General features: G+C 45.5%; 1 protein-coding gene across 4 annotated transcripts in view; it reads right to left on the bottom strand.

Annotated features, from left to right (window-relative positions):
* Window positions 1-24,813, bottom strand: part of LOC118935932 (steryl-sulfatase) — a 461,597-nt gene that overhangs the window by 301,635 nt on the left and 135,149 nt on the right. The window contains exon 10 of one of the 4 annotated variants that reach the window (XM_057495303.1): window positions 1,975-1,999. The exons of the other annotated variants lie outside the window; for them this stretch is intronic. Coding sequence (XP_057351286.1) covers window positions 1,992-1,999 — 8 coding nt within the window. The 3' untranslated portion in view covers window positions 1,975-1,991. Of the gene's footprint in view, window positions 1-1,974; window positions 2,000-24,813 lie in introns of those variants that run through there. 4 annotated transcript variants of the gene reach the window in all.

Genomic DNA, 24,813 nt, shown 5'->3' with positions numbered 1-24,813 from the left:
AAGCATCATGTTGAGAAAAACGAATCCAAGAAGAAAGCTACTTGGTGAATGTGCGTTAATTCGCTCGGGGTGCTGTAACAAAATGCCACACAATCTGGGTGGTGTATAAATGGCGCACATATATTTTTCACAGTTCTGGGGCCTGGAAGTCTAAGATCAGGGCCCTGGTGGATCTGGTGGCAGGTGAGGGGCTGTTTTCTGGTTCACAGGTGGCTGTCTTCTCCCTGGGTCCTCACGTTCTGGAAATATCCCATAATGGGCAGGGCAGCCCTGATTCGAACCTCGCAGATTTTGAAGTGGGTAGATTCTATGTGACCTCTAGGAAATGGAAATACCAATTTCCTGCCACACGCCTTTTTCCAAGTGCGAAACCAACTCCTTGCAATGTCCCTGCCCCCGAGAAGCCCTCCCTGACTTCATTTTATGCACAGATCCCTGGGGACATGTCCCTGCCTCCACCCTTTGCCCACAGCCCTGCCTCCCCACAGGCTTTACCCGGCTGACTCCCAGGCCTCCTTGAAGACCTGCAGAGGGTGCAGTCCCCTGCGGAAGGCTGCATGATGCCATCCATGTCCCTTGGTTGCAGCAAGTCCCTGCTTCCTTTCAAGGAAGCCCGTCTCTGACGGCAAGCCTGCATCGTCCCTGCCCTGCCCCATCTCAGCACAGGGGCTGCTTTGTCATCCGCCCCCTGGCACACAGACCAAAATGCTTGGAAAGCATTTGTTGAATGAAGGAAGGTATACCATTGCTCTCAGGCAGCAGCAGAATGGACTCTAGGCACGACCCTGTTTGCAAGTCTGGAAGTGAGTTGAGAATAGTGACAGAAAGGCATTAATTAGCCCTCCCCCATATGAGACAAGAGTGAATAAAAGTTTAATTTCACACCTGGTGCATTCAAGCTAACAGCCCGGAGACCTTGCACGTCAGGAGAGGTGGGGGGGAAATGCCAGGGCTCTGAGCCATGCATGGTGGGGGAGGCCCTGAGGGGCATGCAGGAGTGCAGAGGAAGGTGGGGAATCTGCCGAGGAGATCGTCGGAGACCACTCACCTGCCGCACAGTCGAGCCAAGTGTGGACAGCCCGCCGCAGGGTGGACGAGAGCCCATAAAACACAAGGGTCTTGGCACAAAAATCTGAGCAAAGGCAAGAAGCCTGTGCTGAGATCTAGGAATGGACTCGGGGTTTCTCTTTGGAGTAAAGCCTGAGCATGGGGCACGAGGACAAGACGGGCCTGCAGAGCATCCAGGGAGCCGACGCAGGGACGCCGTGCCATCCCGCATGCAGCGCGGAGCTCCATCACAGAGCCAGCGTGTGGCATTTCTGCTGGTACAGGATCCTCACTCCGCCAGGTAAGGATGTCAAAAGGCTAGGGGAACGTGGAGCACCTGTGGACCCCGGGCATGTTTACACTGCTGAGCATCTGAGAAGGGGGTTCACGTCACATTCTCAACTAGAACGCCTGTGCTTCAGCACCAACGTCCCAGACGGTCAGGACTGAGGATGGAGGTGGACACACACGGAGGGCAGCAGTGAATGCCCCCCACACGCCTCGTCCCACCTTTATCACAGTGGCTGCCGCAGCAGATGGACTGGGGAAGCCCATCAAGGGGACTTTTTCCGGGCCATGTTTAACATTCCCAGAGAGCGTGTTGAAAAGCAAGGTACCTCTGGACACCCCGGAGAGCCTCGGGATACAGAGAGACCCAAATTCAGCAATGAGAGGACTTTGCAACAAAGAGCACCAAGACGGCTGTGACCTCAGCCCCCTCCAGGTGTGCAAACTAATCAAGTGAAACTGGAAAATGTTCTTCAAGGCTAACCAATGATTTTGTGTCTGTGTATTGTGTTAAGGGAAAATCTTACATTGGGTATATAGTAGTGGAATCCATTTATTTTCTGTTGATACAAAAATATCTTTCGGATATTTCCCTAATTCCGCCGCTCCCTTCATCCGTCTCTCTCTTCGCCGGTGTTCTCTTTGAGTCCTTGTCTTCACCCACCTGTTGGAAGACACCTTTTGAACTCTTAACACCCAGGTTTTACTAGGACACATATGTTATTTTTCCCTTTGAACAGTACAAAAGCCTGCCATTCTACGAGCAGAAATGGCATTTTGTTCAAAACTGGCATGGTACGTACAGACAGGTGATGGGTGGATTCTTCTACACATGTGAAGTTTTCCAATCACGGGCCACTTGGTCCAGTGTACCTTTGATGTGTTCCTGCCATTTTCCCCTTTGTTAGTTCTCCACTTGTGAAGCAGACATAGCTCACAAAGTCAGAAACTCCTTACTTAATCAACCAGTGTCGTATGAATCAACACGATTTTCCCCTGACCTTGAGAAGCACGACTATTAAGGTCAGTCCCGTTAAAGTCTATGCTCAAAAATGAAAAGATGGGGGTGGGGGGCCCAAATGTGCGTGTCCACCTCTGGACCTAAGGACCTGGACTGTAAAAAGATGCCCAGGGTTTAGGCAGGGGGCTGACCCCGGGGGCCCAGATCAGGGAATAGACACCTGGGAATAGGGGCGGCCCTTCCTTCTATAGCTTCCTTCTGAAGCCATGAGGACAGAGAGGGGCACCCCATTCCTCCTCAAGGTGGATGAACCTGGACACTAATACCACAGCCTGCAGAGGGAAGGGCATGCAGGGGGCCCAGACTCGAGGTGAGGATGTGAGCCCGCCACAAGCTGGGAGTTGAAAATCGCTACTTCTCCTAACCATAAATATGCAAAACTGAATCATTTCAATAACTACCGGGAGACGATCAGTGATTGGATACAACATGCACATATATTCATGTATAAAGCTAACAGTCTATTAGAAATATTAAAAATATTTTTCACTGAGACCCAGCCATCTGCAACGAGCGGACCAAATGCATCAATGACTAGAAAAGGAGGCACATGTCCCTAGAACAAAAGATTCATTGGTGAATTTGGGGCTGCAAAGTGGATGTGTTCTGATCTTTAGAGAAACTGTGGTTTTTCAGGCCAGGCATTGGCTACAAAGGAAAAGACTTTCTAAGTTCAAAAAGCTTCTCTTGATAAACCAAAGGCAAAATGGGAAGTTATGTGCCTGGCATTTTAAAATGTAAAGGTCGTCGTCACCACACACAAAGGTAAAATAGGTTTTTGGTGTCCGAAGGAGGAAGGAAAGAAGAGGAAGTCAGAGAACTGAGGTATGGGTGCGCGGGGCCCTCTGAGCTTAAAACCGTGCGGAGAAGGAGAGAGGATCCCACAGGCTGACACAGAAGTCCCTCCAAACAGGAGGGCTGCAGACTGCGATGTCCCAAACCAGGAGCAACCAGAAATAACAGCCACAATGCAGGGGACAAAAGAGCCAGCCACGTGGAGGGGGCCCATGAACAGCCCAAGGGGGTCAACTGGAAGCACTTCTCTCATCAGACAGTGCACCCTAAGCCATGCCCATGGCAGGTGTTCCTACAGGGCAGGAAGCAAGGGGAGAGAAGAGAAAACATGCCTCACTCTCCTCCTGGCCAAGAAGTCACAAAAGCCCGCCCTCAACCTACATACCATTTTGAGACATGGATGGGAGGCAGGTTTGTCGACAGTAGAGGACAATTCCATCCTGGTTGGGAGTTTGAATTCTTGGAATTTATCCAAAATACAAAGCCACAAGAGACTCTGTTACACTCCAAGCCAAGCTTCATGTATTTTTTTTCCTTCCCCCAGTACCATGGGCAGACATGGGAGCTTTCTCTGTATGATGAGGCCACGAGGCAAATCATGACAGCCACCCACACACCTGAAATGTAGGGTACGATTCTTTGACGTGCAAAGTTTAGCTCTTGGCCCCTGGAGTCTTTGGCTATTGCCACAAGCTATCCTTTACCTGCTACTGGTTGCTCTGTGATTCACTCTGCACATGCATCCCGAGCCAGAGAATCAAAGGATGCTCGTGCTAACCCAGATGACTGACAGCTCTAATGATACAGTAATGCAGCCATGCCTATAAATAACTCTTTCAAGTTCAGTGAGCTCTTAAAACATCCAGGGCCTGCCTATCTGTGATCTACGGCTGGGTTCACATGTGTGCTGAATGGCAAGGTCATACCATTCTCACCTAACACTTTTGTTCATTTCAGACTAATTTGTCTAGCATCTGTGGAATAATTACTACATGGAACAGCTATGTGCAGTTCCTTAGTTTGAAGGATTTGATTCCTCTGTGCCCCGAGCCCCTTGGAGGACATGGTTAAACGGACCAGCTCTGTTCTTGTTTGCAGAGGTATCCTGAATCTTACCTACTTCTGAGATATTTGAGAACTTGGAATACGAAGAACACGTCGTCATGTAAAGAGCACATTTTATAAGAGGAAAAATTAACCAGGCTCATTAGTATGAAAAAGAGCCCAATCATTGCATTAAAATTAGGTTACTCAGTTTAACTATTTGACACACATTTATTCCAATTAATTTCAATTAGGAAAAACAAGTGTAAAGAGATGTGTAGACATATAGCGACCAGGCAGCTTGCTGAGAACATTAGACATGACATTCATGCATAACTACTAACAGAACTAGTAGAGAGTGAATCATGCCTTCTCAACCATCAGTCCTACTGGCTACAAGTCATGGTGTGACCAACCTTAAATTAAATATCCATTAAGAAGTCTAATCAATCTTGACATGCATGCTATTTTTTTCCTTTTTTTTTTTTATTGGTTAAGAACATTAATAATGCATAAGAATTACAGAAGTCAATGAGAGCTGTCTTCTTTCCATCTCTTTCTCCTTTTCTTGGGATGGTGTAACACAAAGAAAAGGCCAGGAGAGGCCAGTCTTTCTGAAGCACACCTTGGTGATGAATATTCAAGGCAGATCCCAGGCAGAATTGCCCAATCGTGACACATTTATGTCGGAACTTGAAATCTACCATTAACGGTGCAAATCAAAGACTTATAGGAGCATTAGCTGGCTGCACCTCCTTTTCTGCAGGTCCCAGACCTGCACCCCATGGTCAGTCAGCAAAAAGGAAACCAGACACAGGCCTTTACCAGGCAGAAATGACCCTCCTGAAGGCCAGGTGACAGATAGAAGCACAGGGCACGATGATCAGATGAGGTCAGGGGAAACTTGTGTGGGAAAAGCAGACAAGTCATCGAGTGTCTTTAGTGAGAAGTGAAATTTCTGTGAGAATGAATCTGACAGGCGGTGAGGTATGAGGATGATCGAATGTTTAAGAAAAACCATTTCTCAGGGATCAATGAAACAGAAAAATGGTCATGTGAGACTACAGAACAGGCTTTACAAAAACAACAGGTACACTTGTTCAGCACCTTTTATATGCAAAGTGCTGCACATATATTACTTCTAACTTTAACAACACTATTGAACCGCCAATGTGTTTTATTCCCATTTAGCAGAAAACACAACTGAGACTCAGAGAAATGTCAAGGAACACCCACGCTCCTTACTGGAATCTCAAAGCTCCTGCATCCCTGCCACGCCCAAGGGAAGAGAAATAAGTTCCTTTATGACTGAAAGGCGTCTGCAGGTACTACATAGAGAATCAGGTGGACATGTAGGGATAACGCTCAGGATAGGATATGGCCCAGAATCAAGGATGTGTACAATTCTCCAACCCACATAATGCAGAACTCTAGAACGGGAGCGCAGCTGGGCCGTGAACATTTAAAATCACAACTACATTTTAAGATTGTTTCCCTGTGCAGCCGATTCAAGGGCAATCACAAAACGCTTGCTTTTAGAGACTTGTTATACCATCAATTTTCCTTTCAACATCCCTTCATCCCTCTTTCTAGCACTGCTTTTATTTGTAATTGCCAGGATTGCCTATGGTACAGGTTTCTAGGAGCTTTTCAAGGTGTGTTGTGGTAGAAACTAATTAAAAAATTGCTTCAATTTGTTTTTCTTTCCAATTTCCTCTCTCAGTTCTTACAAAAATACAGACAGTGATATTCCCCCCAGGTTTTACATGCTTAACGATATTTTCTTTATAGTTTGATTAGATGGCACATATTTATCTTTATTTAACAAAAAGCTCTGAAGTGTTCAATATTTCAAACTGTAGTGTAATATGCTAGGAAAGGCACAGAATTCGCAGGGGTCCTGAATGCGGTTGAACAGACATTCATCAAACTATATGCAAATCAGTACCTACACACAAAGGAGTAACATCCTAAGTAAATGAGTCAGAATTACCAGCAAATGTTACAAGTAAATTAGTTAAACAGCAACAATAATAACTAAAAAACCCAGGAGGATCTGAAGACCTGCAGTTTGGTCATCACACAAGTGGCCAGTAACAAGTTTCTCTCTCAACTGAGAAGTTTCACTTTGTTTTGCTGTTCAGAGAAGTGGTGGAAAGAAAGACGATGCTTATTTGAGTTTTAGCTGCAGAGCTGATGGGAGAGAGAGACTACAGGAGTTCAGAGTTAAGGAGGTCCTAGCCCTTGAGATCTCTGGAGGCATCACTCAAGGATGCCGTGTGCTGTATTCTATTGGAGAGGCTTTCAAACTGTGAGACTTGGACCCCTGAGAGTCTGGGAGCTGGTTCTTAGGGTCCTTGAGAAAGATCTGCCTTCATAGTCATATGCAAAAGCCATGTCACCTTGCTGATGGGTACACTGATGGTGCAAAAGCAGTGGTAGGTAAAACGGAGCATCTTAGCACTGATCAAGACAGGGGTCCCACACCATGCTAGAGTTCACCACCACCATGCTCCGAGTTAAAGAACGCCAGTTTCACTTAGGAATGCTGATGAAGCTATAGAAATGACTGATCTTCTTAAATGTCTCTTAAGTATATGTCTTTTTAATATTTTCATGAGGTAATCAGAAGCACACAAAAATACCCTTCTCCTGCACAAGTGAAGTTTGATGTTGTGTGCAGGAGAAAAATAAATAAAAATGTGTTATTTGCTGGGGTAGTGAGGTGAAGGAGTCATTATCATGTTTACTGATGGAATGACTGACAGTCAAAAGCAGTTCAGAGTTGGGTATTTGGTATTTTCTCAGAAATGAGCAAAGTGGGTCTGTCCCTTCATGGAAAACGACGGACAGTGTGTGTTGCCAGTGACAAAATTCAAGATTCCAGAAAAAAAGTCAGACATTCAAAAGACCTGCAAAAATGTAAAAAAAATGTAATACCACTTTTTACTATTTTCTTTTAACTTTGGAAAATATAGTTACTTTTCATGAACATATTTTAATATGTGAAGCAGGTTTATCATAAGTGTCTCCATTTTAACTTCTAATCTGGTGAACTTAACAGATAAAAGCCATATAAATAAAATCTCTGTGGGCCCTCAATCATTTTTAAGGCTGAAAAGGGGTCCTGTGGTTCAACAAATCATTGCAGAACCACTATTTTAAAAGCTTCCTGGTTTGTGCAGGCAATTAGGTATTATATTCCTATGCTCCCAGGTGGGCTGTGGGGGTTTGTTAGCTGGCTGGAATATGTCTTGATTATTTATGTGAAGACTATTAACTTTAGTGTTGCCTTTATTCTACCTACCAAATCACTTTCCTTAGCATTTCAGCCCTTCCTTCTGACTTATAATCATGCCACCAAGCTCTCCAATCACCTTCTCTTGCTTTCTCCTCCCCGTGCACATTTCTTCAGTCTACTGAATGATCTCTTGTGGTTAAATACCTGTGTCTTTGGAAGGATGGATGGGGGAGGCAGACGCTCAGTGTTCAGGTGGCCACCAATGAGCCTGCTTCCTGGTAATCCACACCCTGGGTCAAAGCCTTCCCTGGTGAGTAAGTCTGACCTAGCAACTTACTTGTAAGAAACACAATATAACAGAGATGACGGGGCATCACATCCATCACCAGGGCACAAAAGAGTGCAGCCTTATCTCACTTCTAGTCTCTCCTGCTTTCTCAGCTGGCTCATTTGGAAAAAGCAAACTGTCATGTTCTGTGCTGGTGCTTCCCATGTGGAAAGGAATGGAGAGAAACCTCCAGCAAACAGCTGGAAAGGAACTGAATCTGCGAACAACCACACGAGCTGAGCCATATCCTTCCCCAGCCAAACCTTCAGATAAGACCGCAGCCCTCACTGGCACGCTGACGGCAGCCCTGTGAGAGACTGTGAAGCAAAGGACCCAAGTAAGCTGTGCCTGGATTCCTGACCCACAGTGACTGAAATAATGAACATCTGCCATTTTAAGCCCCTAAGTTTATGGCAGTTTCTTAGGCATTACACACAAGGAATACAATGAGTGTGTGGGGTATTTCTTCTAAGCACGTCAGAGTGTGTCTCGATGTGGGGAACATCTCCAAAGATTTATCCATTGCGCTTTCCACTAATTGATGTGGAGGTCACAGTGCCTAAGAATAGCAAGTATTTAATAAACATTCACCAAAATATTATAGAACATACTAAATTCATTTTGCAAATTCATGTAAGGCTCTGTGCTGGAGTCTGCATGCAAAATCAAGATGATCAGGCTGTGTTTTCTGAGCTCATGAATCCATCACTGATGGTGGGAGCCAGCCTAATACACTCCTATGATAAAATACTGCATAAAGTCAGGTACTGAATGAACAGGACATTAATAAGCCCCATATTAGGATAACCCCTTGAAGGAAACAACTAAGTGAAAATTGCTTTACAGAGAGTTTGTGTTTTGAAAAATCACTGGGCTTTTGTTGTGAGCAGAATGCACCCCCACTAAAGATGTCCACTTCCTAATCCCTTGAGCTCGTGAACAAGGCACACAGTAATTACATCTGCAGATGTAATTAAGGTCACAGACCTTAAGCTATGGAGGTAATCATGAATTACACAGGTTGGCCCAATCCAATCGCCCAAACCCTAAAAAGCAGAGAACTTTTCTCCAGTGGGAGTGGGAGAGATGTGGCAGAAGTCAGAGAGACCTGAAGCTTAGGCAGGACTCAGCACGCTGTTGTTCGGAAGACGAAGTGGATGACATGGCACAAGGGGGAAGCAGGGGGACACAAGGAGCTGAGAAGGGCCCCTGGCTGGCCGCCAGCAAGGAAACAGGGACCTCAGGCCCACGCCTAGAAGGAGTTGAATCGTGCCAACCACCTGAACGAGCCTGACGTGGACTCTCCGTCAGAGTCTGCAGGTAAGATTTCAGGCCACCCATCCCCTTGATTTTCACCTTACGACGTCCACAACACAGAAGCAAACTAAGCCTCCCCCTGCCCCCAAACTTCTGACCTACATAACCATGAGATGATAATAAGTGTGTGAGGTTTTAAGCTATTAAGTTTGTGAGAATTTTCTAGAGCAGCAATAGAAAATGAAGAGAGGCTTCTAAGGGGAAGACGGGGAGGGGAAAAGTCATTGCAGGCAGCAGGACCCGTTAGCGTGAGCCAAGACACACACGGTTGCGACCAAGGAGAGGAAATGTCGACTTCTCTGATGTGACGTGAACATAAGAAACATGCCCAGAGGCGCAAACAGAGGCAGGGACACCAGGCTAGCGAATCAGCGTCAAGAATAATAGTTCCAACTCTTGCACACAGATCAGCGTGGGAATAGGCTGTAGGGAGGGTGATCAATTAGAAATGATCTCGATAAGACATGACAAGACCCTCAACGAAGAGAGTGCCATTTGGAATCAATCAAAGCACGCAAGTTCAAGAGATATTTCTGAAGTGGAATCAACAGAACTCAATAATAATTAAATGAAGAGTTGTGAAAAAAAAAAGGGGGGACTTCAATATTTTGAGGCTAAATGCATCAGAAGATGGGAATGCAATTCACGAAAAGCAAGAGCCAGGGTGGTGTCTATCTTCCACCTACAGGGAAAGGGGAGGTTGATTAATTCTTCTCAGGAAGTGTTGAGCTTTAAAGTGTCCAGTGAGGACTTTATGACACTGACTGCAAACTTCAGGGAAGGTGAGAGCCCGTGAGCAAGGCGGGAAGGGGTTCTAAGAGGAAGTTCTTACAGCCAGGAGGGAGTACGCAATGAGAGATGGGAAAGTTCAAGGGGTAAGTCCTATGTACTAGAAAGGCAGTGGGGAGAAATGGTAGGAAACAGAAAATTCCTCCAAGGACAATATGTGGTCTAAGAAGCTAGAGGGGTCCCTGGAATGGGCGGTGCCACAGACCCAAGAGGGAGGGCTTTAAAGAGACAGAGCTGGTTCACAGTGTCAAATGTCAAGTAGCGCAGAGGATTCCAGCAGGATGGGCATATGGAAAGGGGCCACTCGAGTTGGCCACGGGAAGACCAGGCAGCCCTTTGAAAGGACCACTGGCATGGACAGCGGTCCAGGGAGGTGTGCTCTGTGCTGGAGGGAGAGCCAGAGGCAGAAGGAACCCGGTGCATGTCGGTATTAATGTAGCAAAAGGTTCTATGATGCAACAAAGAGTGCCTGAAGTGCTCGTGTCAGGGGAGGGGTGACAGGCATCGTAAAGAAAGGGTGGCTGGTGAGGGGCCATGGTACAAAGGAAGAGCTTCAAGATACCGAAGAAACAAACAGGTGAGCCTTCCAGAGGAGTCTGCAAGACAGGGATAAAATGCAATACGAGGCACAGAGAATATCTGAGTGAGGTGTGGAAGTGGTGCACGAATGTTGGCCAACAGACATCTCCACGTTGTTCAGTAGGAGTCTGGAGACAGGGACATAGGACAGCAACTCGGTGGCAGGGACCACCGTGTGAACAGGTCATGCAGTAAGCCCACCAGAGGGCTGCTGAGGAGGCATGGGATTTGCAGGTGGCCAAAGAGGGCCAGGCGTGCTGTCTACATACTGCAAACTCTTGGAAGAGCTAGTGCATATGCGTCAACCACATCCCGTTGTAATCCTCCAAGCTGGTAGGTGTCTTTATGGGCACCTTACACGACAGGAATTGAGTACATGGCCACACAACATGGTGTTTTAAAAGCAGGCTGGTGGAGCACGCAGGCCTCTGGTCTCTGCAACCACCTGACACTGGGGCGTCCGGGGTGGTGCGTGCCCGGAAGCAGGGCAGACAGGGAGGTAAGGAGGGTGAGGGTTTAGTTCCTCCCTGGAGCTCTCCACAGTGCGTTCTCCCTTCATCTCTCAACCAGTGCAGCCAAAACCACTCCGGGGCCTGGTTACTCTGTGCAAAAGCTTTCTCATGCACGTGCTTGCTCGTGTTGCTGCTCCTGACATTGCACAATTGGGCTGTCATGGGGACGGTGTCCCCTTTTTTCTTCCAGTGCAGCTGGCCCCTCCTTGGCAACATCCAACAGTGGGTACAGTGAATCAGTGGTGACCCCTGGCTTGGCAATGATGGCTGTCTTCACGGGATGGCTGTTCCAAGGCAGCCAAGAGTCTTGGTCACACAGGGACCAACCAGCACATCAAACACGCCATGCATGGGATGAGGCTCATTTTCTCCAGCTTGCCATACAGCCTAACACATCCCAGGTCTCTGACTGGTGGCTAACAGAGGCTAGTGACACTGGAGTCACATTGCCACGAGGAAACTGCGGCTCTAACACTTATGGGAAGTCGTGGGGCACAGGACTCTCCTTTCCAAGTCTCTTTTCCATGCACCCACTGAACACTACCTCCTGCAAGTAAAGTAAAACTGAGAAAATCATCCCTCCCTCCTGGGTATAGCATGAATATAAGATGATGTAACGTTAGCAAGACTTGTGACATGCGGGGATGGACATCATTACGGATGGCAGATGGGGTCAAATTGCCACCACGTTTTTTAGAAATAACAGAGTCCATATCCATAAAGCTTTTAGAACATCACCTGGTGCCTAGTAAGCAGGCAGTAAATATTAGCTAATTTTGACTTGAAGTGGGGCTGGTGTTCCTTTGCAAGTACCGGCTGTCCTCTCGAGATAACTAGGTTGCAGAGCAGTGCGTGTTATTGTTAAGAGTTCGGGGAAACTTAATGACATGTGAAGAAAGACATCCAAGTGCAGCACCCACCAGGGACCCTGAACAGAGCCCTATTTTTGCAGAGAAGTCATCTCTTCCTCTCTTGTTCTCTGCCCCACGTTCAGCTTTTCTGCATCTCTTCTCTGCTCCACCTGTTCTCTGTACCCACTGTGTCCTGGCTTAGCTGGCTGCCCTCTCAGAACTCCAGTCCTTGGGAGGATCTCCAATGTCACCTCAAGACACGACTGTTCACAAAGCTCAGCTGGGGCCCTTCTAGCCACTGCCTGGTTTCTGAGGCTCTCGAACAAGAAACTTTGACCAGAAATGGGGCTGGTTCAGTGGCTCCTTCATGCCCTGCCTTGGAGGTCACACATTTCTATGAGCCTAGATGCAGCCATTGCCTATTGCTATTTGCCTGCGGGTGTAGTTGGGGGGCTGAGGTGGGCCGGGAAGGGGTTCCCTGGCTCAGAAGTGGGCATGGCTCTCCACAGGCTTTGGGCTGGAGTTGCTCTAGAAAAGAGTTCTAGGTAGAGTCATTTGGAAATATACCCCGGTCACGCTGCTGTGCATGGATTTATGCCCCTCCACTCCCTCTCCTGACATCATTTAGTCCATTGTGGAGCATTTTATATGGCGTCTCAGAATCCATGAGGAGAAAAGAGGAGCAGCCGTCTGTCCTCAGAGATGTACACGGGTCTGCAGCAATGTCACCTCTGAAGACAGCCACAGTTTACTGCGTCTGCTGATACTGAATTCATTTACAATCCTAATGGAATTTAAATATGCCTTGTGCCGCGATGCCTGGGGCTCGTGCCAAGTTGCTCAGTACAGAGGGATATGGTGGGGAAGAGGGTACCAGGAGCCTGGTGCTGAGCACCTTTGGAGAAGGGTCATATCACCTCCCTTCATCTGGGAAGAAACAAGAATCTCTTGCAAAAATTATGCATTCCGTTCTGGAAGCGAGATTCCAAGCGCATCCTCGCTGCTGTTCAAACCACAAAAGTATGACTTGGTGAAACATGGGGAGGCGTTCTGAGTGGCACGGGATACTGTGCAGAGGCTGGCACTGGCCCTTCCAGGCAAAGGGTTCTGAACATCACTAGCCTAGCCTGTGACAGAGGAAGGGGCTTGCTTTCATTACAAAGCCACGAGCGTTTCTGTCCAGCGCCTTCTGCCCGGCTGGACCACAGGGCCTTGAGAGGTGCCACGGACATGAAGGAAAAAGGCAGCTGCTCCACCTTCATTTCCGAGAAATATTTCAGTTCCTTGCTTTTTTGTTTGTATTAATACATCATTCATATACAATCTTATGATTGTTTCACATGAACAACATTGTGGTTTCACCCTTCACCCATATTATCAAGTCCTCACCCCCCCTCCACTGCTGTCACTATCAGCGTCATAAGAAGCTGCAGTTAGCTCCTTTCTTAAAACCTTTCAGTGTTTGCCTCGTCAACCACGCCTCTCACTTCCATTCTTCATAAATAACACACACAAAGGCGCTCAAACACACGCACACAGAAACCCACGCGGGCTCACAGCGCGCAGGCCCAGGACGCGGAAGCAGTCGCTGGCATGAGGAACGACGTCCACCCTTCCTCGGCTCCCTCCTTCCTCCTACAATTCCCCGGCTGGTTTATGCACCCACTGAACACTACAAGCACCACTGAACACTCCTGCAAGTAAAGTAAAACTGAGAAAATCACCCCACCCTCCTCGGTATAGCATGAGAATAAGATGTTGTAATGTTAGCAAGACTTGTGACGTGCGGGGATGGACGTCATTACGGATGGCAGTAGAGGCTGCCAGCATCATGCCATGCAAGATCTGTTCTGCACTTCATTCCTAATGATGCAGTTGTCGTCTGAGCACATAGCTACCCTCACAAGGACTCTTTTGCCCAGAGCCCTTTGTGACTCAGTTTGCGTTCTGTCAATGAAAAATGAGAGTTAAACACTGTCCAACTTCTAAAACAAGCTTGTCGAAAAGAAGAGGCACCCTTTCATCCTTTCCCTCCCCCTTTCCTTTCCCCAGGGACTGCAACGTCATGTGTTGGTCACTTGCCTGGGAAGGCAGCACCCTCAGGATCACAAAAGGACCAACCGGGAGTTTGAAACCCTGACAAAATATTAACCAAAAGCCACCCGAATACCAGCCCACATTCCCCGTGGCAGAGAAAGAAACACAAATACCATGTAAGTCACACTTCATTTGCTTTGAACCTGTGCAAAATATCCCAATGAATACCCGAGGTAATCACAGCTCAGACTGACGGAGAGATGGCGACGTTCATTCTGGGCCCCCGTCTCTCTTGTCAGCGCCGTCCCTCCCTCTTGGTTCTGCTCCTGAGTCCCTCCCACCCGGCCCTGCGTCTCAGGCCTCCGAAAGCCAGCCCGCAGGTCAGCGTCTTCCCATCGGCAGCCCCTGGTTCCTGTAGGGGGGTGAAGATGCCCCAGGAGACCTGGAGCCCTTCAAAAGATCCCCAGCCTAACAGTGACGCTGTCCTGTCCTCTGGTACTGACACTGATTTATGAAGAATGGATTTTCCGATTTGCTATCCCCGTTGGAGTGGGGATCTAGCTCCATCTCTCACCACTTTTTCTACTGAACTACTACCAACCCTTTGTTCAAACAGCTCACTGGGACATGGCATGGTCCCCACGGGACACTAATGCCCTGATCACGCAAACCCAGTGGCGACTCTGACATAACGCCACAGTGCTCAGCTGTGAGGGAGGTGCCCAGATCATTCACAATATTCAGAGAGGTTTTTCTTTCTTTTCTTGCACTGTCAGTAAAATGAGAATGCAAGATAAAAGTTTCTACACAGAACTCACTGATACCCTAACGATGTGCAGATGACAGCTGAGAAGCCTGAGTACATGCAAAACCTTTGCAACTGTCCTGGATCCTGTGCCAGGGGGAAGACCTTCTTTCCCCTCATCTTCTACATCTGATTAACCACCAAGTCGTGATGATTTCAGCTGCTAAAGTCGAATCACCCACTTGTTACATTCTCCAGAGTTACACCCAAGGTTAGAGTCCCATCATCTCTTCTCGAGACTGCAAACAGTCATCTAAACAGTGAGTCCTGGATCCCTGTGCACGGCTCTGTCTCCACGGTGCAGGAAGGGTGGTCTTTCAAATGCGATCCGCCCTCTCCCCCATTTCAGTTCCTCAGATGGTTCCCCAGCGTTCTTTAGGAAACAGGCCAAGGCCTCTGATGAGACATTCCCACACCCTGCTCCCTGCCTGCCTGCCTCCAGCCCCCCTTTCCCCTGCTTGTTTCAGCTATGCTCATGAACTTGACATGCTCCGTGATGGTTAATTTCCTGCTTGAACTTGACTCTGAGCTGCTATGAGGTGTCCAGACGTTTGACCAAATGTTTTCTGGGTGTGTGTGCAGGAGGCTGGCATTTGAATCAGAAGACTGTGCCAAGCAGACTGCCCTCTGCAACGCAGGTGGGGCTCATGCACTCCACTGAGGGACTTGAATAGAACAAAAAGGCAGAGTGACACTTGACCAGCTTTTGCTGATTTAAAGATGGAGGAACCCACATGGAGTGTACGAGAAGGGTGTCAATGCTGTGAATAACCCCTGGGCTTGGACGACGAGCTCAAGCCACAGGGGAGAACTGCAGTCAGTCCCGGCTGACACAGGGACTTCAGTCTGGTGAGCCCTGCCTCAGACAAGCCAGCTGAGTTAACTGCTCTGGGCTTCGGCTTACAGAACTGTGACACGTCCAGCCTGCTATGTTTGTGGCCATCCATTATAGTACCTATGAAAAACAATATAATACAGTTCCCCCCACATCCATGGGAGGAGCAGACATCCCTGTCGCATGCTTTGGCCAAAGAAATGTGGACACAAATGATATTTATAGGCATAGATCTGAAGTGTAACATGTGTTTCTTCTCTCCCCTCTGTGTGCAACACACAGAGCAGAGACCCATCAATATGATGTACAGACCAACAAGCATAAGAATAAACATGTATTTTTATGCCACTGAATTAGGAGAAGCTTGTTACACAGCATAATTGTGGAAATAGCTGACTAATACATGCCTGTTTCCCAGCCAAAGCCTGAACCACAGACAATACACTTCTCTGAAGGGCTACAACTATGGTTCTCTGCTACTTGGAAATTTAAACAGAATGAGGGGGCACCGGCATCAAAGATTAGAAAGCCAAAAATGCCAACACACTGCCTCAAAACCAAGAAACTGGCAGTGGGATGGAAACAAACCCACACAAGCGAATGTTGTCTACCCAGATCCGTTGAATGCCACATATGCAAAAGTATGTAAATGCTTATGTAGATCAGCCACATCACCTATGCCTAAGAAATGTTACCCTTTTAAGTCACCAAAATGGTGATGCTCATGTATTAACAATCTATGTAAAGTCGAGCCCTTCTGTGAAATGTCTAGGGGTACAATAAGTGAGTAAACGCCAGTCATGCATCCATACACTAACTCAGTTTGATTCTACATCGTCCTTGGAAAATCTCCACCTTTTTTATGACATCAAGCCTTAGGACAGCTGTGTCGTCTCTTCTATCCCACAAATGCAAAGCCAGCTCAGACAAGAAGAGAAAAATTGATCAATCAATTTGATTGAAAGGGTAGAGCAGACACAAATTGTTTAGGATTTAATTCTATGACTAGAGTTTAATTATCATTAACAAGCCCAAGTAGGTGAAGTCTTGGGTAAGTAAAAGTTGAATCTATGTTATATATCATCTGGAACGATTTTAATTAGGTCAAGACCCTATCCTATTATTATCTTTAAACATGAGTTAAAACTATTTAAAGCCTGTGTTGTCTGCCAAAAGAATCACATTTTGTCTTGTGGCTCAGGTATTTTTATTCCCAGAGCTAGGCAAGTTTGCATTTTGACTTTTTATTGCTAAAAAACTAACTCTCCAAATATACCAATATATCATTTGGGATTTGGGGCACAGAGAAAGTCTGGAATCTGCTATGATAGGATTTTCCCTAAGATGTTTAGTTTATTTCAAAATAGCCTGAAGAAAATTAAGAAATTGTCCTCTGAAGGGAGGAGAGGTTACAAATGTACATGACATAAAATCAGCCATTTAGTCGATATATTTAGGTGGGTGAGAAATTAAATACATGTAGTACATATACAATTTCAGAGCATTATGATTCTATGGGATAAATACTTATACCAGGACCATTTTTCGTAGGCTGTTTGGATCAATCTGAATGGTAGCTGAGCTGAGAGGAGTTTTTCAAGTTATCTTCACCTTCTGGGGGCCTCAGATGAGAAGATGGTTCAAACGTGTGTGCTTCTCTGAAGATCCTAATAGCACCTTAATTTATTAAGAACTTTTTTCGATTCCTTTGACAAAGTCACTGGATCCTATGGAGGAGGCCCATGAAAATACATACACTCTGGGGACACAATATCATTACAGCAATTTATGCAGTATATCTGGAGACATTACAATTGTTATGTTCTGCTCATAGATGACTATGCAACATTTTAAAATATTGAGACTACAATAGTGTTTGGAGATTTGTACAGTGGTTTGAAGTCTGGGGATGAGGTCATGGATGGTTCAATAATAGTCTTTCTACTTTTGTGTTCACTTGAAATTCTCCATGAATCATTGAAAAAAACATGATTAGCAATCTGCAATTCACTTTTTCTATTTTGTCTTTGCATATAGAAGAGCATAGAGGAGACTGGATTTTAAAATTTAGGTTTTCATCCGTGCCTCACTCACCAAGCATGATTTCATTATTTTATGCTAAGTTTTCATTCCAAATTGTTGAGGTTTCAATAGGCAGGTTGAAAACATTTCCCTTTCAACATAAGCACAATGCAGTTTCCATGCAAACTGTAAGCAAATGACCTTTACAAATATCACAGTTGATGTAAAAACGCATGGAGTCTGCTATAGGAGCCCAGGTCATAGCTTAGGGCTTGATGACAATGTCTTGCTTTTGTAACATCTAAGGTATTGGCAGCTAAAATGGACCACAAAGTAATCAGAGAACCAATTTCCATGCTGGAAAGAACTCTCTATTTCTCTGCCAATGTAAGAGAAAATCTAGGGCAATGTGATGAACTCTCTACATTGGCAAATCCGTATTTTACAGTTCAGGAAAATATTTTGAATGGGAAAATGGTTTGGAGTACCATCTCAGTTTGCATTTCTCCTTACAAACTACAATTAGAACAGTAGGAGAGACGTATCAAAATGGGTCTTAATATGGCACTATGGAAAACACTTTCTAGTTGGGCGATCCTCTCTTATTAGAGTAATGAAAATGTTTATATAAAATGATTGTGTTTAATCACCATGATGCCTGAAAAATTCAGTTACCACTGTCTTCCCTATCCTCCCTTCGCAGGCCCCGGAATTCCTTACATTATGGAAATGGATGATTTTATCTTGAAACTAAATTCTCAGAATTACTAATTTAGGGTAACATTAATTTGCTGGGTCGGATTGTTTTCCTTCCATATCATACAAATTTCTGTGGTTTTATTGCACAAAGGAGGAGTTTGAAGCCTAGCCAAGGATGTAAACCTAGCTGGAGAGGGCTAGCTCTCTGCCATTATTGAATGTTTCAAAAAGATGGGCGACACTAGACACCTATGGCTTTCATGGAGTAGGCATTAACATAGCTTCTTGCGCTGCAGCAAAAAAAACATTCTTTCATTGTCACTACTTTTTACAAAGGGCAGCATGCCATCTTGCTCTTCTGGATGTAGCTCGTGGCCAGATCTCATTGAAAGATAATCTAACAGCATCGTCCTTTCTTAGAATATATTGCTTCATCTTCAGAAAGGATTTCTTATATTTCTAGAAAACATCCGTAGAGCGGAGACATGCAGAGACCATCTTTTGTAGAGAAATATGTGTTTTCAAAGCATGGTCAGTCATGAGCTGACACTGTAGGCTGCACATTTTAGACACAGGAGGCAGTGAGGGGTGAGGTCTGAAATTCTGGCTCTTGTGGCTGCCCTGGAGCTGAAGAGCCGTCTGGACAGAAGCATTCATCAAGCGGATTCTTGTGCATCATCTAAGATCACAGAACATGGACAATTCCTGGGTAATTGGATGGCAAGTTACATCGCGACCTGCAGTGCATCATCTTTTAAGAGAATGGTACCACGAACAGAAGAGGAGAGGAATACGGCGTGCTTCCTCTCTCCTTTCTCTTCACTTCCACCCCTTTTCCCATGGCGATGCATAGCTCACCGTCTTCTAATTGTCATCACTGTGGAGTTTAAGCAGCTACACACAAGAGGACCCACTTACAGTCCCGGAAAATCTTTAGCATTGCTGGGATGGAAATCACACAATACGGCTAACTCAGCTCGCCCTTTCAAATGCTGTCATGGAAAAGAAGAACACTATATAATTTTTTTTAGCACTGGGAGTCACTAAACATGACTGGGCTGAACAAAAAAGGGGCAAACAATTCAAACAATAAAAGGTCAAAAGACGGTTTGGCTACATTCAAAGTGCTAATAGCAGGATGCACATAAACCATTCTTGTGGCTCCTATGTATTCTTTTTACTTTAAATATATTGTCAAGAAAATTTAACATACAATTAAAAACAGGGTGAAACATTTTAAAAACCATTTAAAATGGCATGAAAATATAGGGTTGTGGGGTGGTTGTTCCAGCAAAGGGATATAAACTTGTATAAAGGTTGCTAAATTTCCATGTGACTTAAGTAGTTATCCAATGAAGAGGTATTTTCTTCCGTAACACCCACACAGGCTGCATATATTTCTGAAGATGCGGTCAACCGAAATATTAATTATTGTTCGTTTCTTTGTTTTTTATTTGTTTTTGTTTTTACCCCAGCCCAAAGCCATCCTCACTCATCTTTCCCCCCCAAACAATCTAAAATATCTTTCTAAGCCTGATTAAGGCTCAGGTATTCCAGTATCCAAAATGTCCCCAGGATTCCACAGAACAGATTCTCCAAGGAAGAAAAATCAGTGATTAATTAGTTTATAGAATGTAACCATTCCTTTATCAAACTAGGGTGGTAACAGGTGTTTGTTTTTCCAAGATGAACGTGCTGTTGCTTCAGGGACAATGTGCAAATCTCAGTCACTTGAGCAACAGAGAATTCTTTCATGGTCACCCTGTATGCTTATCATGGGCTATCTGGGGCCCTGTCTGCCACCATCTTCAACCTGACAGCAGCCTTGGGGGGTAGGGAGCACCCTCCATCTGGGATAGAGAGAAAGGCACTGGGGGATTTTTATCCTCACAACTGACGCTTAAGCTCTGAAGCAACAGGTGACATTTATTCTCATAGCTCTCAAGAGGCCCAAATAATAGTCTTACTGTGTGCCCAGACAGTGGGGCAAGCTGGAAACCTTTAGCAAATGCCGTGGATCACGTGGCTGCATCCGAAGAAACAGATAAACACAAAACCGTGTGCCCTCTTTCTCTGACTGCAATAAACCAACTTCTCTATTAATTTGAACTCTATTTTCAGGGTCAGTACACTCAGATTGCTTCTTTTGGTCTGAAAATGTCTCAAGGCTAGCTGCCAGCTCATAGATTCAACGCATGGGGTTGAATTCACCCGGCATCCCCATGTTCTTTGCTAGGCAAATCAAGATAGTAAGTGCTATCAACAACTTCTATCTCCATCTATTTATATAGTGTCACAATCTAACCGATGCTGCTACATACGGTGGGACAGGCTGTGCACCGTACAGATTTATGAAGCACTCTTCCGACTGCGGTGTGTTCATATCACCTCTGGGGTTGTGCAGTAGACAGCATGTGCGGTCTTATACAGAGATATGCATGTCTATCCATTTACTTTTTTTTAAACCAAGAGATCGCCACCTAACTCTAAGCATAAGGCAGCCTATGTATGCCCTGTTTTCTGTACTTATAACAGGACAATCATAACATCCACCTGCTAGATGTTCAGTGAGGATTAACTAGATTGACCCAAAGAGCACTTGGAAACAGCTCTGAGTTAATGATTCTAACCAAAAATCATCTCAGATTCGAGCCTAGCACATCAGCGCATGGCCCCTGGGACTGATTTCCTGTCCACCCTCAGCAGAATGGGATTTGTTGCAGAAGCTCACTTTATCTCCGCTGCGGGTGTGATAGTTGGGACTGGGTCTCCTGATACAAGCCCTAATGGAAGGCCTGTTGGTGCCTCTTTCTCTTAGCCGTTGCCAAAGCCATGCATTTCCCTCGTCTGATAAAAGGCCATGCCTGTCCTTTTCTGAATTACTTGAAACTCCGACTTCTGCCAACCTTTTCACATGGCACTTGTCACCTTCAACCCGAGAAGCACTAAACAACACCGCTTTCAAACCTTGCTGCAGACGTCCTCAGAGTTTAACAAGAAAATGACGCATTACGAGGACATTTCCAACAGTGACTTTTAAAGAAACATGCAGGCAAGCAAGAAGCTCATGAATTAATTAGCCACATTAAACATGAGTTACGTGGTATTTCAGAGGTCGCTGGAAGAAGTTGGCTGAAAAACATTACATTGCCTTTTGATTTATTTCCAAAACTAAAAAATCTCATCAACAAAACACTCACTGGAGTCCTTTATGTATGCACAAGAATATTTTCGAAGGGCATTGAAAAGGTTATGCATGTATAGGGAATTCAAAGGATAATTTATAAAAAATACATTCATTGGGAAATTTGGCCATTAAAATCCACATCCTTCTTCAATAGAGGTAACACATTTTGATATTTGCTATCATATAATCAGTGAAGCAAAATGTAACATCCCAGGTTGAAAAAAGAACCTCAGTCTTTAAGTAATCCTCAGGGTGTGTTGGTATAAAGTATCCAGGGTTCCTTCTCGGCCAAACTACAGGCACACAGCCACTTACCCTCAATTCTGGGCCACTGTCAATAGGGGGTCATCTTGACCCTATTTTTGTCTTTAATTTTACCTGATTCCCATTTTCACACAGTTGACAGTCATTAAAGAATGCATGTACTACATTGCCTTTACCCATTCACCCCTCAGTGGGCACTTAAGGGGTTGCCATGTCTTGGCCTTTGTGAATAATGCAGCAGTGAACATGGCTAGGCTAATCTTTCTTCAAGATCCTGATTTCCATTATTTTGTAGAAGTACCCAGAAGCATGACGGCTGGATCACAGGGCAGTTCTACCTTTAATCCTTTAAGGAGCCTCCATACTATGTGCCTTTGTGGCTGTACTACTTTGCATTCCCACCGATGGTAAATGAGGGGTCTAATTTCTCCACATCCTCACCAATCCATGTTGCCCTTTTCTGTTTTCTGATAATAGCCACCCTTCATCTTAGAAATGAAGGAAATCCTGCAACACGTCACAAGGGTGAACCTCAGGGATGTTATGCTACGTGAAATAAGTGAGTCAGGGAAGGACAGACACTGCATGATCCCACTCACTGAAGGAGTCAAAAATAGTCAAACTCATGGAAGCAGACAACAGAATGCTGGTTTTCAGGGATTGGCGGGGGGGAAGGGAAATGAATGGGGAGCCGTTCAATGGGTGTAGAGTGTCACTTACAGAAGATGAATAAATTCTAGAGGTCTAGTGCACAGCATCGTGCCTATATTTAGGAATATCGCTCTGCACACCTAAAGACATGTGAAGAGGACAGATCTTGTTAAGTGTTCTTATTCTAATAGAATTTTAAAAACATACGTAGACACAAAAGAATTAATTTTTGTGTTAGTTAGGAAAGTTGATGTCGGTCCTCCACCATAGCATTTGACCTTGTGAAATATTAGTCCTTCACGATCACTGTTGGCATACCTCGAAGCCATCGCCAGTCCACTTCCAGACCACCGCGAGAAAGCAGACAGAGCCATAAAGTGAGGCCAATGACTCTTGGGGCCTCCTAGGCCATGTAAGAGTTATGTTTATACTATACCAGAGTCTGTGAGGTGTGCAATAGCATCATGTCCAAAATAACAATGTACAGACCTTAATTTAAAGATACTTTATTGCTAAAAAGCACTAACCATCCTCTGAACTTTCAGTGAGTCATAATCTTTCTGCTGAGGGAGGATCTTGCTTCCAAGGTGATGGCTACTGGCTGATCAGGGTGATTGCCACTGAAGGCGGGGGTGGCCGTGGCAGTTTCTTACAAAAAGACAGTGACACTGGCTGCATCTTCCTCTCACTGATTTCTCTGTAGAAGGCGATGGTATTTGATGGCATTTTGCACACAGGACTTCTTTCAAAATTAGAGTCCAGCCGCTGCTTTGTTAACTAAGTGTATGGAATATTCCAAATCGTTTATTGTCATGTCAACAGTCTTCACAGCATCTTCACCAGGAGCAGATTCCATCTCAAGAAACCACTTTCTTTGCTCACCAAAAGTCAGCTCCTTGTCTGTTCAAGTTTTAACAACAGATTGCAGCAATTCAGTCAAACTGCTAGGCTCACTTTTTTAGCTTCCATTTTTAATTCTAGTTCTCTTGCTTCTCCTACCATTTCTACAATTGAATCTCCCCCACTGAAGCCCTGAACCCCTCAAGGTCATCTGTGAGGACTGGAACCAACTTCTTCCAAACCCTGTTCATGTGAGTTTGCTGACCTCTTTCCATGAATCGCAAATGTTCTTGATGGCACCTAGAATGGAGGACCCTTTCCAGAAGGTTTTCAGTGGGTTCTGCCCAGATTCATCAGAGGAATCACTATCTTTGGAAGCTAGAGCCTTATGAAATGTCTTTCTTCAGGAAGTCTTAAAATTTGAAATGACTCCTTGCTGCTTGGGCTGCAGAATGGATGCTGTGTTAGCAGGCATGAAAACAGCACGACTCTTGTTGTGCATCCCTATCTGAGCTCTTGGGTGACCAGGACAGTCAAAGAGCAGTAATATTTTGAAAGGAATCTTGTTCTATGCAGTAGGTCTCAGCAGTGGGCTTAAAACATTCAGCAAACCATGTTGCAAACAGCTGTGCTGTCACCCAGGCTTTGTCGCTCCATTTAGAGAGCACAGCCAGAGTACATGCAGCATCTGTCCCAAGGGCCTGGCGATTTCCAGGATGGTCAGTGAGCCCTGGCTTCAACTGAAAGTCACCAGCTGCATTAGCCCCTCACAAGAGAGGCAGCCTGTGCTTAGAAACTTTGAAGCCAGGCATTGGCTTCTCCTCTCTAGCTATGCGAGTCCTAGATGGCATCTTCTTCCAACAGAAGGCTGCTTCCTTTACACTGAACCCCTGCTGTGTGGTGTAGCCACTTCATTCATTAGCTGGACCTCCTGGGTAACTGGCGGCAGCTTCTCCATCAGCACCTGCGGATTCCCCTGCCCTTTCATGTCACGGGGACGCCGTCTTTCCTTACACCTCACGAACCAGCCTCTGCCAGCTGCCAACTCGTCTTCAGCAGCACCCTCACCTCCCTCGGCCTTCAAAGAGTTTAAGCAATTTAGGGTCATGCTCGGGGTTTACGCTTTGTCCTAAGGGAATGTGGTGGCCGGTTTGATCTTCCATCCACACCACTCAGACTGTCTCCATATTGGCAGTACGGCTGTTTCACTTTCTGATAACTTCTGTGTTCAGCCAAACAGCACTTTGCATTTCAGTAACTTTATCTTTGCATTCGTAACTGGGCTGTTTGGTGCAAGAAGCCTAGATTTTGGCTCATCTTGTTTTTGAACACTCCTTTGTCTCTAAGTATTGTTTTTAGCTTTGGATTTGTACTGAGAGAGTCCTCCTCTCTTGAACACTTAGAGGCCGCTACATGATATGAATTGGCCTCATTTCAATATTGTTGTGTCTCAGGGAATAGGGAGGCCCAAGGAGAGGCAGACGGGGAACAGCCGGTCAGCGGAGCAGTCAGAACCCACACATCACTTATGGGTTAAGTTCACCATCTTACACAAGGGTATGGTTCACAGCACCCCAAAACAATAACAATAGTAACATCAAAGCTCACTGTTTGAAATACTGCGAGAAGGATCAAAATGTGACACAGACGCACAAAGTGAG

The sequence above is a fragment of the Manis pentadactyla genome, chromosome X (genome assembly GCF_030020395.1).
Source record: "Manis pentadactyla isolate mManPen7 chromosome X, mManPen7.hap1, whole genome shotgun sequence".
Taxonomy (NCBI): domain Eukaryota; kingdom Metazoa; phylum Chordata; class Mammalia; order Pholidota; family Manidae; genus Manis; species Manis pentadactyla.
This window is presented reverse-complemented; position numbering and strand designations above follow the sequence as displayed.